General features: G+C 43.2%; 1 protein-coding gene across 5 annotated transcripts in view; it reads left to right on the plus strand.

Annotated features, from left to right (window-relative positions):
- The window catches only part of TEAD1 (TEA domain transcription factor 1), a 162,066-nt gene that overhangs the window by 122,967 nt on the left and 24,468 nt on the right, over positions 1–14,631 (plus strand). For 3 of the 5 annotated variants that reach the window (XM_034065273.1, XM_034065274.1, XM_031050280.1), the window contains 5 exons: positions 3,393–3,404; positions 4,586–4,720; positions 4,912–4,958; positions 5,857–5,918; positions 7,908–8,032. In XM_034065273.1, coding sequence (XP_033921164.1) covers positions 3,393–3,404; positions 4,586–4,720; positions 4,912–4,958; positions 5,857–5,918; positions 7,908–8,032 — 381 coding nt within the window. The remainder of the gene's footprint in view (positions 1–3,392; positions 3,405–4,585; positions 4,721–4,911; positions 4,959–5,856; positions 5,919–7,907; positions 8,033–14,631) is intronic. The other 2 variants (XM_034065275.1, XM_031050279.1) reach the window with 1 other exon arrangement.

Below are 14,631 nucleotides of genomic sequence, written 5' to 3' on the forward strand. Positions count from 1 at the left end.
ACTAATGGGTGAAAAGTAAACCTCAAGGGCCTGATTCATTAAAAGTTATATAGTCTCCTTGCATTAGATTCTTAGCACTTCCACTCTTCCAAAAACAAAGTGCTTGCAACTGCAGCCAGAAGCAGTTAGCTAAAACGTGAGGCAGATCCTGATCTCCATTACAGTGGTGGCACTGTAGGGGTTTAGTGGAACTAGACCAGATTTCCACTCATTGTACTCTAAATCCACTTCGGTAATGTTCATTGCTAATTATGTACCACAGTACAGAAGGACTGCTGCCTTTCCTTCCCCTTCTAAAAAAGAAGGCAGCAGTCTAAGAGTGCAGTCTGTTACTTACTACAGTGTCATTCCTGGGCAGCAGCAATCCCTTCAGACCTCATAAATAAAGTAGGGTCAAGCCAGGCCAGGGCCAGATGGGACCTATCCAAGGAATACCTTAAGCTCCAGTAGCATTTAGTGATTCAGTAGGAGACAGTGTCCCCCCCAAGCCTCTGCCGAACCTCAGCATGGGACTCTGCATTACCCTGGGCCAAACTGATTTTACATACAGCAGTGTAAACCTCATTGACCCAGAAGTATTTATTCCAGCTTGGCATAGCAGCACAAGTGAGAGCAAAACCAAACCCTTTTGTCTTGGACAAGATAGGAAACCAACGTCTTAACTATTTGCAGTCATTAAAAATCCCACAGTGTTCCTATCTAGAGTAGGGATGTTAACCCATTTGTCCTGGCAAAATTCCAACCTGGGTAATTACCGTAATCTGCCTGTTTAAATTACCCCTGCCGTTTTAATTGGATATATTACTTCTCTAGCTGCCTAAACTGTGATGTAATACCATTGTGTGTTATTAATCAGTTACCAAGTTTCATCCCAGAAGCGGACGTATTGCAGTGATAGGTAGAAAGTCTCATTCCCTCCTGGTTACGAGTGTTCTCCATTACAACATAAAAAAAACCCCAGCATATACTTGGGTTTTTAAGTGGCAGACAAGCTAGTATTTCAGTTTAAATAAACAGCTTTAAAATGTGGTTTTCCCATTTGTTTTTGAAGACTATGAAGTCTGCCTGATTATACAAGCACAGGCCACCACCTTGCAGCTCTCCAAAATGTTCCTGCAGCAAAAGGTACTCTTTTGGCAGTGGAAGTCAGGGCCTCTTATGTGTTTGTATTTGATTTTGAATTTTATTTCTTTCATGTTTGAATGTGAAGATGCAGTTGCTTTGAGAAAAACTGATCTTCCAACCATGGAGAGGTTCCTAAGTCTACAAAAGGTGAAAGTTCCTGTTGATGTGTGTTGGCCTGAGGCTGTTGATGTTCGGTGGAGCTGGTAGATTGCCACCATTGAGAAACTTTGTAGGAGTTGTTGAAATTCCTCAAGACTAGCCCTCCTGGAAGGGCTGTATTTCTGAGCTGGCATCCCACACACTTTTGCTTTTTCTCCATCCTCCTGCTAATGCAATTGGTCGAAGTGGAGGAGATGAATAGCCACTGCAAAATTTAGAACGTTCTAGGGTGAAAGCAGCAGTTGGCAAGAAGGAAGGCACATCCCTTCTCATGTCATGAAGCAAAAGATGTTTTCTCCCTCCAAAAATCCCTGTCCCTTTTCTTAAAATTCTGGATCATCAGGCTCAGTGCCAATGGCAGCTGAGAGCTCCACAGGACAGTCTCAGTGTCCCTCCTTCTGTGAACACAACGGGTCTTGAAGGAAGTGTAAGGTTTGGAAAATTTTTCCATAGTTCATTTCTCCCTAGTTCATCAGGGATCTGCCTGCCCTCACCGTTGCCATGGCATGCTCAGGTGCCTGTTCTAGTCCTTGGACAGGGATAACATTACAGAAAGTAACACACTCCCGTTGGTTTTGATGCCTGGTAAGCAAGAAATACATTGTCTCCTCCCCAGTAGGTGCTTATTGCACTAACAATAGCAGGGGGTTAGCCAGCTGCCTTAGATTGGACACTTAAGATGCCTGAAGTGAGGCAAGATGAATTATGCCACAGAAATATCATTTACGCTGGGCTCATGCAACTCCCAGGTATGGGCTTTTATATCCCTAACAAAGCTTTTCTTTTCCTGTTCTGCTTTAGTTTAGATCCACCTAATAGCAGCCATTATATCAGCAGAACAGTATGAGTCTGGTAGCATGGCAGGAGCACAGGAGCTGGACTTTCCTTTGGTGGCACTGGCGTGGCTGGCTGCAGCCAGGAGGCAGTGCAGAAGGGGAGGCTGTAGTGCCACAGCAGTTCTGGAGAACAACAAGGTAGTCATGAAAGCAGCACTCAGACAGTTTTGGAGGTTACTAGGACCCAAAGGCACATGTCTCTTGAATCATACATTTCAAACACAGGGCATTGATCCCCTTTATGTTCAGTTTTGTTACAATTCAGTAAACTGCAGGTGAGACTTGTGTGGTTTGGCATTTCCAAGCCAGCTCTCCTTAAAAAAAGGGGGAAGAGGAACAAAAGTCCTCTAGTGATGCTTAAGGACAACTCCTCATGTTCATGTTTTCATGATGGATGGTCCTTCTCACTATGCAGGAGAGCAGAGGCTTTCTGGATTGCTGTGTGCATGTCAGGACACTGCCACTTCTTCACACCCACCAAAACATTTTATAGCCCAGTGATCTGCAGGCACCTAAAGGCAGCCAGTATAACATGCCATGCACAAGCCTCCCAAACACACCTGGAGCAGGCAGTGGTAGGTGCCCATAGCTGGCAGAGCCAGAACTGACCTCCAGCTCTTATCCAGTGAACTGGCTGTGTTTATACAGGAAAGCTACAAGTTGGAGAAACCAAGTTTTGTTCGTGTACTGATGGGTACTGTGTCCCCTGGCCCACCATACAGCCACAGGGAGAAGCTGCTCTGTCGGTGCACTGTCAGCTGTGGCAAGGCAGTCCCCATGAGGCAGGTCATAAAGCAGTGCCCTGTGCCACTGTGCTGGAGGCAGCATGGGTGAGTCCACAGGTGTTAATGCTTCTGCAGGCAGTGAGTTGCACTTCAGGCTCACATCCTGTGCAGTGCAGAGGGGGATTGTGCTGGAGCAGCTACTCCCCTGCTCCACCTGCCGCTCTCCCGGGCTGCATCCCACAGGGGCTCCTTGCAACAGCTTAGGGAAACGAGCTCAGCAAAAACCCCCCTTCACTTGCTCTCTGCAGCTGTCACAGAGGGAGGTGGTGTTATTTCTCCCCAGTGTTGTTACGGGTTTCTAATCCTTTTTATTTGTTTTCCTTTTAATGAATCAGTCCCTAGGTGAAAATAATGCATTTGTTTAAAGCTAATATTGGATGTTGAGCAAAATGCTCTTCCTTTTGTCTCTTGCTATTTTGTTCATATTTTGCTAAGAGTCTGCTCTTCTACACAAGCATTTTAATAAACTGTTTGTTGTTGTATCCAGGTAACAAGCATGGTAAGTATTTTAACTAAACCAAGTATTATGTACCTTAGCTGTGCTTGGCAGAATTTTTGGCTAGCTTTTCCTATACTTTCAGCCTGTGCTGTTTCTAAAGGAGCTATTCAAAGGAAGAAACTGCTCACCTATAGTACTACTATAAACAAGCTTTAGAGGGAGCATATGTGCAAAGTCATATATCATAAATAAGAGCATGCATCTCTTGCCAGCATGCTTGCTACTTTGCTTGTAAAATAAAACCAGGAAAAAAAATACAAACAAAATCCTTGCCTAATACTGCTTGTGTTCCTTCATTCTAAGCCACATACTTTAATATTAGCACTTATTAATACAGTACTTCTGGATGAGGAGCCCCACTTTACCAGATAGTAACAGTCTGTTGTTTACTTATTTGTTGGTTAACACTGTTGCATTAAGAGGCTTTCCTTTTCTATCCTGTGATCATATGTGTTTGGCAGTGGCTAGGACTCCAAGCGCTGCTCTAAAACAAGTAATCAATAACGACCCATCTTTTCCTAAACTTGTTTCTGTATGCTTGAAAACAGCAGAAGATTCATGACTGATTGTTTTCTTTGGGAACACTGTAAATTAGTAAAATTCCACAATTGGAAGTTTAAAATATTAATTACATTTTTGTGATCTATCTTTTAAAATACTTGTTGTAAAACAGAATCCAAAATGTTTCTAAATCTGTAAGCATGAAGAAAGATCTGTCATTTCGAGTCAGTCGCAATTCTGTGTTCTCATTTTACAGTGTAATACAAAAGGCAAACTTCTCTTAGATCTAAATGACAGAGCTCCAGTCTCCGTGCTCCCTGTCCTGCAGGCAGAGCCTTACCAGCATTCTGTGTTTAGTCCAGCCTGATTTAAAATCAGCAGAATTTGCCCAGATAAACAAGTGGGCAATAGTTTGCTCTCTCAGAGCTTCCTGCTTCTTGGCAGAGCAGACTGTGAGAATTCAGGTCCACCATGCATGTCTGAGAGGAGGTTTTGCCTTGAGGTAGTTTGAGTGTTAGCCTCTGTGCTGTATTTTGTTGGTTTTTTTCCTGCATGGTTTGCTATTTTTGCATTTTCTGTGTGGCTTTTTAAGTTTTTAGTTATGTGCTTGTAGCTGCAGTTATTTAACATCATTTGTTGTGCCAAATGTTTTAAGACTCCATGTAATTGTCATATTAAAGGATCAGACAGCAAAGGACAAAGCACTCCAGCACATGGCAGCAATGTCATCAGCTCAGATAGTCTCAGCTACTGCTATTCACAACAAGCTGGGCCTGCCAGGAATTCCCCGTCCTACATTTCCTGGGGCACCTGGGGTAAGTTGTTAGCTGAGTCCCAAAAACTCCCTGTATTCTCTAACAATGTTCAGTAGAAAATTAAGGCTGAATGAACAGATTAATACTTTGCACTTGTGTTTGCAAAAGGAATCATGCTTGTTCAGAAATATCCAAAGTCTTTCAACAAAGAAAACAATTGTGGGTCTGTTTGTTTGTTTTTCCTCTTCCAGTTTTGGCCGGGTATGATTCAAACAGGGCAGCCTGGATCCTCACAAGAGTAAGTCTGAAAATTAAAATATCCTTCTATTTGCAGTGTGGAGTGGCTTGTGCAATTCACTGCCAGGGGATATCAATGAGGCAAGAGCTAGCAAATTTTTCCAAAGAGGAGGAAAAGATAGTTGTAGGGAAAGGAAGAACCTTTACAGTGAACTCACATTCAGAAAGTTAGAAGGGATCCTAGATTTCAAAGCTGAAGCTGAATACCTAATGAGCACACTTCTTTTTCTCCCATTCCATGCTGACATGTGATGATAATACCAGGGAAGCAGCTGGCCAGGTTTTGTCTGTGGATAAGTTTCCAGCACATATACTTCCATCCTTTTTAAATGTATAAGCAATACTGGAGGCAGGGGGCACACATTTTTCTGCAGACAGGAGATGACTACGTGAGGCCCATTAGTGGGGTTACTACCCTTTGGCACGATGGTAGCAGCACCATGTGGAGAAGGAAGCCTTTACCACTCTGTCAGGTGTTATGTCTTCTGCCTTATGGTGATCTCTGGAGCAGTGTTTCCCAGCCTTATTTTTCAGCTTCTCCTCATATTATTCTTTTGAAGTCCATGGGAGTTTTTGTGCCCCTGTAGTTTAACGTCCTCTGGATTTATTAGGAGTCAAAACAATCATCATCCATGCCTGCTGCACACTTGCAACGGGTGGGTCAGGTTTCCTGCTGCGTGACTGAGTGCAGATGAGCTCCTTGCTTTAAGATGTTGGATGTAATTCTCCTCTTCTCTCTCTCTTGCCTTTTTACTGTCTGTCAAATACGCTATGCAAGGAAGAGATATATATGTTTGTGGGTAAAGGTCATTAATCGTGCATTTCTTATACAATGTGACTCTAATGCTGTTTACTATGGATGGCATGGTGTATGATTTTTGTGTAACTCTTTATTCCAGCGTAAAGCCATTCGTTCAGCAGGCCTATCCTATACAGCCATCAGTCACAGCTCCCATTTCAGGTAATTCTTTCATTTATACTCTCCTTTAAAAAGACTTGATTGTGTACTGAATGCGATGTATTAATTCTTCCACTACTCCAAGTCTAACATTCCCTGTAGCCAGACCAAACACCAGTTCCAGTGTCTGATTATACCTGGGGGAAAATCACTGGTTTTCAGGTTTTGTTTTTTTGGTTTGGGGTTGGGTTGCTTTTACATTTTGATAGGAAGCACTAATAAATATGCGAGGAGTTGTGATACATGATCTTCAGTCAGCATTGTATGCGATAAGTAAATTGTATATGATAGGTAAATGCCTTGTAAAAAAATGAGTAATAGGATGCATGTTTCTTTTTTTAATAACTAAATCTCATTTCCATCTGTAATGAAAATAACCCTTAATTTATTTTAAACTGAGGCTAAAAACTCTTCCAAAACTATATATGTTTAGACTTAAGTGTAAAAAATCTCTTTGTATTTGGTCATTGATAACTCTTCCACCTCCTGAAGGTCCTGCTCTGTCTGGTACAACTTTGATAAGTATCTAATATTTATTCTGACTTACATTGCTCAAATTGACCAAGCCCTTCCCATGGCTACTTCCCTACTCCTTTTCTGAAGTTGGTCTCATGGCTAATTTCAGAACAGATCATTATTTCTTTGCAGATGATAACTAATTTTATGTCTCCCTTGCCAAATGACACTGTGCTTCTGGCTCCTTGAACTGCAGTTTTCTGACCCTTACCCAGTGTTTTTATGATTTTCTAACTTCATGTCATTTAATCTTTAAGGCTATCTTTCTGCATCCTTGACTATTTCCTTTTTCTTGATACTCCTAATTTATAATGTTGTTTTCTAAGGCAGACATTTTGAATCATCTTCTTTTATTCTTCCCTGTTGTTTCTCAGAATAGGATTATTAGTATTTCTAAATCAGTCAACATTTATGCGTGAGCTTTTGCTTCATTAGACGTTCTGTTCATGTCTAGCCAGTCACATTTGTAATTTCCTATTTTATACAAGCCTCACATCTTCATTGCCTGAATTTGAGGTTTGCAGTCAGGTACTATACCCCTACTGCAGGATATGGACACACATTACTTGTGACTTCTCCCTTGTTCTCAGCCTAGTTTGGGATTAACTTTGTTTTCTAACCTTTGGTGCCTCTCCCCTGCATCCCTTGCACCCGCATCAAACCCGCATCAGTTTTGCCTATGAGCTGCTACTTTTCCCCTCTTCCTTTACTGTTTTGTTTCCTTCTCATCTAATTTTCCATGATAAGGAGCAAGAGACAGCATTTATTCCTTCTCTTGAGGTGAATAGAGATGGTCGTTAACAGCCCTTCTCTCTCTAGATCATGTCATTCCCTTTTTATTATCAATTTAAAACCTTCTTTTTCTTTTTAGGGTATGATTCAGCTCTCTACAGTAATTATTTATTATTATCTGTAATAATGCTCCCTAAGAGCTCCAAAAGAAGTCAAAGACCCAATGTGCCAATACATAGTAAGAGACAGTCCCTGTCTTGGAAGCCTTATGCTCTAAGTGGAAGGGAATTGAGAGTGGCAGAAGAAATAAGCAAAAAGAGAGGTGATTTACTTGTAACATGTGGCCCATTAGGAGCCAGAGATGGAGGCCACTTCTCTTGACTCCCAAGGCAGCAATATCTCCTGTGAGTCTTGCTGCCAGCTTCCAAGAAAGGGTCAGCTGTAAGTCTACATGAAATCTATATAAATCTCTATAATCTACTATGTAATTAAAAAACAATACAGTAGGTTACAGGAAAACAAAGAAATAGATCTTTTACTTGCACCATTACTAGTTTGCTGGGTTGAGACCTCTTTTTCCACATATTGTTCTGTGTTTTTCCAATTTTAACTCATTCATTACTTGCTAAAATGAATATAAACATCCATAAATATAAACATGCAGAATTCCTGATTATATGTAATTCAGAAAATATAAACTGAGGAATTATCAACTTCTTCATGAAAATGTTTCCTCTAATTTAGGATTTGAGCCTACATCAGCTCCAGCTCCCTCAGTTCCTGCGTGGCAGGGCCGATCAATTGGTACAACCAAGCTCAGGCTGGTGGAGTTTTCGGCTTTCCTCGAACAGCAGAGGGATCCTGAATCAGTAAGTGGTGTCCATGTGTCTGCTGCTCTTCAGCGTTTCTCTACTGCTCCCCACCCTCTGAGGATGCTTTCCAGGGTTAAGCCAGATGGAATACTTTATCAACATTTTTTGGTTGAGGTTACCTATCTAAATGTTCAGTTATTCAGTCTCCCTCGATCTTTCACTGTGTCTTAGTGTCCACTCCAAGGTTAGCATTTTATTATTTTTTTTATTTTTAGGAAGTTTTTGGTTTTGTTTCTATTTTCAGTCTACACACTGTACCTGCAAGGGTAGTTTATGAAGTTGGTTGTAATGTTTCATTTACTCCAGTGAGCTTTGAACCTTCATGTTAATCATCATATCTGATATTGATGAGAAAATGAACATGGGCCGGCAGTGTGTGTTTACAGCCCAGAAAGCCAACCGTATCCTGGGCTGCATCAAAAGGAGCGTGACCAGCAGGTCAAAAGAGATGATCCTGCCCCTCTACTCAGCTCTCCTGAGATCTCACTTGGAGTATTGTGTGCAGTTCTGGTGTCCTCAACATAAAAAGGACATGGAACTGTTGGAACAAGTCCAGAGGAGGGCCACAAGGATGATGAGGGGAATGCAGCACCTCCTGTATGAAGACAGGCTGAGAAAGTTGGGGCTGTTCAGCCTGGAGAAGAGAAGGCTGCGTGGAGACCTCATAGCAGCTTTCCAGTATCTGAAGGGGGCCTACAGGGATGCTGGGGAGGGACTATTCATTAGGGACTGTAGTGACAGGACAAGGGGTAACAGGTTCAAACTTAAACAGCAGAGGTTTAGATTGGATATAAGGAAGAAATTCTTTACTGTGAGGGTGGTGAGGCACTGGAATGGGTTGCCCAGGGAGGTTGTGAATGCTCCATCCCTGGCAGTGTTCAAGGCCAGTTTGGATGAAGCCTTGGGTGATATGGTTTAGTGTGAGGTGTCCCTGCCCATGGCAGTGGGTTTGGAACTGGAAGATCTTAAGGTCCTTTCCAACCCTAACTATTCTGTGATTCTATGATTCTATGATCAGGGGGATGGAGCACCTCCCGTATGAAGACAGGCTGAGAAAGTTGGGGCTGTTCAGCCTGGAGAAGGCTGCATGGAGACTTCATAGCATAGATTCTATGATTCTATGTATTTTCCCAGAACATTTGTTAGTAGCCTAGCACTGTTTCTACTACATTGCAAATAAATCAAAAGAGCTTCTTTTGGCTCAAAGCTGAGAATTTTTACTGAGATAATTTCTAAAAAGCAAATACTGTCATGAATGGAGATATCAATGGGCTATTCTTGTTTAGATTCCTGGTAAAATGCAGTAGCTTGGAGCAGAGAGCAGCTATCACTTGTTCTTTATAATTCAGCACTGGAAACCATAGCATTTATGGGCTCTGGCCAGAGGTGTTATCCAGGGAGTGTTTACTTTGTATAATGGAGGTTGGAGACATAGCCCAGAAACCTTACAACAGAGGAATGCTCCTGGCAGAGAAACATCCCAGTGAAAGCATACCCTATCTCAGCTGTTCATATACTAAGTATGTGGCAGTGTGTTGGTTTGCTAAATGTCACGTTTTACCAGGTTGAATTAACTTTGAGGGAGGAAATGTTTGGCAGCAGGCACAGTTATCTCAGCGCTTACCTGGCTATTAGATTGTGCATGGTTTCCCTGGAATCCCTTTGCTTTCCTCTGACCCTGATTTCCAGGCTCTCCAGTAGTCCTGGCTCTAGTGGGCTAAAGCTTCATCTTAAGTGTCCTCCAGACTAATCCACAGCTGGAATGCCTTCTCCAGCCCCAGACCTGAGTTCATCCAGACAGTGGTTTGTATTTCCAACACAGAAACACAACATCATCCAGGGTTTCTCATCAGGCAGCTGCATCAATACACAACTTTTGGAGTCCTTGGCTTGCTGATCCAGTGTAATGTGTCCTGCTGATTTATGGGCTCTGCCATATCCAGATTGCTGCACACCAGGATGTTATGTGTGTGCCTTGAGGTTACCAGGAAAACAGGATGTGGCCATGTAACGCTCAGCATTACTGTGCTGCTTTATGAATGAAATGGCATGTGAGTGTATTTTGATTTTCTGTTTTGTTAGTATGCCACCTAATTATCCTTGTTCAATAGGATTTTATAACACAAAACTATTTGCAGAACCCATGGGCTTATATGGTGCAGAACCTTTGTGTATCTGCATGGCATTACATAAAAGATAGTGAATGAGTTCAGCAACTAAGTAACTTCTACGCCTTTTCCTCTAAGAAAAGTCTCCCAAGAATGCTGGTAACAGACAACATGTGGTTGCCTGTCACACTGCGGGTGCCTGACATGAAACCAGCTGAGTGATGTGAATACATTTGCAACGTGACTGAGAACAAAACTGAGAAGATGCGGCTTTGGCAGGATCCAGGGCTGTGGGTCCCGCTCTGCCGTGGTGGCAGGGCTAGAATCATAGAATAGTTAGGGTTGGAAAGGACCTTAAGATCATCTAAACCGGCTAGAAGCCGGTTGTGCTCACACACGGTGTGTGGGCTCGCAGCCTGAGGACGTGTTGGGGCTCTCGTTTTTCAGGCAGGTGCAGGCTCTGGGGAATGCAACGCATCCACTTGCTGAGGAAGAGTGGAGGCCTGAATAGAAACACGGCTACTCAGGGCTGCCCCATAAATACTGTCAAGACTCTTTTAGAGCAAACTAATATTATTTGGAATTCCTGAGGGTGCAGTGAGGCCCACCAGAGCTTGTCCCAGCTTGCAAGCATACTGCTGAGAAACCAGCCTTTTAGATGCAGAGCATTTATGCAGGAGGTTTACTAGAGAAGCAAGAGCATCAAACTACCCAGACTTGTTTTTTAGAACAAGTGCTGTAACATTGCAAAAATGAGACACAAAGAAAAGTGAGTTCCCAGTCTTGAGTTTATCCCAAATTAGATTGCTCTTTACACCCATGCTGCAAGTGCCATGGGGCAGCAGTGTGCGAGGTCTGTGTGGGGACAGCCTGAACACACCAGGCAGGTGCTGTGGGGAGCTGAGGGATGAGTCCCCATGGGCAGTATATCACCACTGCTGCCCAGAAACGGGGAGTCAGGAGAAGGGGAAGCATTGCTTATATCAAAATAAGTAAATTTGATGATTTGGATCTTAAAGCAAGGGTGTAGAACAATATGAAAAGTCCTTGGTGAGAGCCAATCCCCAGCCCCATTTAGTGCTGTTGAAAATATGAATTCTACCTGTAGTTTTGTACAGCTTTTTGTTGCTGCAATGTTTTTGTTGCAGATATGGCTTGTACAGCCTAGAAAGGATAGGGTTCTATTACTTTTTAAATAACAAAATCAGCAAGTCAGGCAAGATAACGTGTTTTGCAGAATGTGCACATGAAGTTATGTAGGCCTGTGCTGGGATTGCAGTGTCTCCTGTATGCCAATGTAGGTATGTGCTGCTATGCGAGAGCCATGTAAGAGTTCTCATGTACCTTCTGAAAAGAGAAAGTTACATGTTCATGACACCTCTGACTTTTTACATAAAATGATATAAAAGATTTTTTTGATCAAAGGTGTTTCCAACGTTTTATTTAAAGAAACATGACCCTTCCTCCCTCTCTCCCTGAGCCCCAGACCAGGCCAGAAAGCCTCATAGTAGTGGGGCAAATAGACCAATACCACCTTAAAATGCAATCTGGAGGGTTACTGAGAAAGGCTCCTTTGACATGGCACCTGGGGCCAGGATTTTGTTATCCTGGGAGGCCTCTTGAAGTCTGTATTCCTGTACAGCAATTAGAAATTTAGGTCTGTCTGCCCATGGTAACTCACAGGTAACCTTCAATGGGGCTGTGCACGGGCACAAAGGTCCACCTACAGGGAATTATTCACTGTTAAACATTTCTGGGGTTCTTCCAATGGCAATTGGTTTGTAAAAGTACAAAAGCCCCTCTGTGTCAGGCGGTTACGTTAATTCAGAGTGGGCATTCTTGTGCGTCGGAAATGGGCTCCTTAGAGCCCTGCCACTTGTGGAGGGCTATTGACTTCTTTCCCCTGTCTAACCACGAACTTGTTCTCTTTGCAAAAGAAAAAATTATAGAAAGAAAACAATAAACAGCCCATACTGTAACTCTGTGTGGCAGGAGATAGACCAGGAGACAAGACAGCACAGTTGCAAAACCTTGGAATACTGACTCTGCCATTAAGGATGGATAAAATCGCTTCTCCTTTTACATGAAAATCAATTCAGTTTTCAAATGTCAAGCTGCATTTTCCTGGCATTTTGTGGTCAAGTACAATTCCTAAATGGTGCAGAAAAGCTGCCAACATAGGTGCAAGCACCAGTGTTTCAGTTACCTTTTTGCTTACCCTGTATAACTATATTGTTGCTTTCAAGACAGTTTTTCCTTAATGGGGGCTTTCGATTTTTACTGCAGTGGTTCTGTGAAAGCTCAGGACAAATGCTTAAACCAAGTAATCCCGTGTTCCCTAACAAATATAAACTGAGTATGCAAGCAGATGAGAAGGGATCTAGGCAATTGACTGTTACACAAGTAGCTATAAAATGCAAAGACTCTAACTCTGAAATGATGATAATTCTAATTGTTTTATTGTATAGATGTTCAAGCTGCCTTTTCAATCAGGGAAAATCCCTGCCACCACCCAACAAAACCAGTCATTTCTTCTCTTCCTCTTCGAGGTTTCTCACTCTTGCTGCCACATGCATTGTAAGTCCAAGCACTTCAGACAGCTTTACATCTAAAGTATCTATATAGGGCTATAAAAACCATGTCTGATGGACATTTTCAGTATTAATCCACCTATCTAAAGTGTCAGATTGTGTTAGGTTCAAATTTCAAAATGTATTTTAGAAAGTGGTGAAGAAATAAAATATTCTTTATGTTTTAATTCAGGTTTTATTGTTGTTGTAAAAGGGCTCTTTGAGCCCAGGGAGAATTGTGCCTGAGAACCAGAAAGTGAAAGCAATTGCTCAAGGGCCATAAAACCAGCCTGCCATCATTAGCCAAATGCAGTAAAATTCAGCAAAGTTAATCAAACCAGCTAAGTGATGAAAAATAGATGAGATCCTTTCAAAAGAAGCCCTCCATCTTTGAACAGTACCCATTGTCACAAACATCATTTATCCTTTCTGTATTCCCTGTTAACAGTATAAAAAGCAGTTCAGTATTTTGGTAGTAAGGAAGTCCTCAGTTTAGCATCTTTGTGATGTGAAAGGATGAGGAAGCAAACCCGCATTAGGATGAACATCTTGAAGAGGCAGACCGTCTGAATGCAAGGGTCATTTATTTTGCAGTGCTGGAGAGCAACTGGCCCTGGGAAGTGAATGTTCTCATCTGTAAAGTGCTCATACTCAGATGTCTGTAGTTACAGAAACGACTTCAAGGGGGTCCAGTATTGACATAGGCTCCAATCATGAAATTGTGGAATCGCAGCAGAGCTCCTGCCCAGCCATGTTCCTGGGGAGCCCCATGGAGATGTGGCAGGAGGCCCCAGCCCAGTTGTGGGGTCCAGGGTGAAAATATGGGCAGGTCCAGGTCCTGAGGTGAAAATATGGGCAAAGAGACTGAGCCCAGTTTATTCCTTGAAGTCGGCCCATGTTGAGTGCTGATGCTGCGTGGAAAGACTTCTGGGGCCTCACTGCTCTCGCTGCTGCCTTCACACACGCTCTCTCCCTTTCTTCAAACCCTGCCGCTGCTGCTTGAAGTCTCTCAGCAAAATTGAAAGTGCTGATTTTACATAACGGAAGGGGAGCGCTGGTGCCAGCAGCTGGGTACCCCAGCCCTGCCCATGTCCCAGCCTGTGAGCTCACACGGCCCAGGCACTGGAAGCAGCCAGGGTAGGGGCAGGTTCCTGACCAGGCAGATGTGAAAACAAGGAAGGAAGGAGCAAGCATGTGAGGCAGTGGGGTTGCTGGCACGGAGCCTGGGCGCACAGCCCCTGCAATGAGCCCAGAACAGAGGTAAAATCGGGGGGGGGGGGGGGGTGTCACCACAGTTGGGGGGCCCGCTGCCTCCCATAGGCTTGCACTGTGCCATGTCCGTAGGAGGAGGAGCTGGGAGATGTGTGGGTTGGGCTGGCACTGGCTGAGTGGCGTGCAATGACTTTGCACCTGGCAGTGCCACTGCCCAGCATTGTCCATCTTGTTCCATTGCAGCTTCCCCACTACACCCACCCCAGAGCTGTTCAGCTGGGCTACAGAGTCAAGCTCTCCAAAGTTGGGAGCTGTCCTCTACAATGCAGCAGTTAATTACATGCTCCCGTTTATTTGTTCCTGCTTCATTCACTGTAGATGGCCCTTCTTTGATAAGCAATGATTCAGTAGTTTGATTTCTTCTGTTGTTGAAATGCGTGGCCCTGTGCCCTGCTTGCTCTGCACTCTCTAACCTCTCCTCCAAACAGAATTCATAATTCCCCCATTTGCATTTCACAGATGTATTAGTGCAGTCATTTTTTAGATGAAGGAGCATTATTACTCACATTTGACAAACCAAAAAGTTCAGGTGCAAAAGAATGAATGGGCCACTGATTTTGAGGGTCCCCTTTGATTTGTCAGGAGCCTGATTTTGCAGAATACTTAGCATTATTGAGGACTTCCTATATTCAGGAGTAATTTTCCC

This window comes from Melopsittacus undulatus, chromosome 8 (genome assembly GCF_012275295.1).
Source record: "Melopsittacus undulatus isolate bMelUnd1 chromosome 8, bMelUnd1.mat.Z, whole genome shotgun sequence".
NCBI classification, from domain to species: Eukaryota; Metazoa; Chordata; class Aves; order Psittaciformes; family Psittaculidae; genus Melopsittacus; species Melopsittacus undulatus.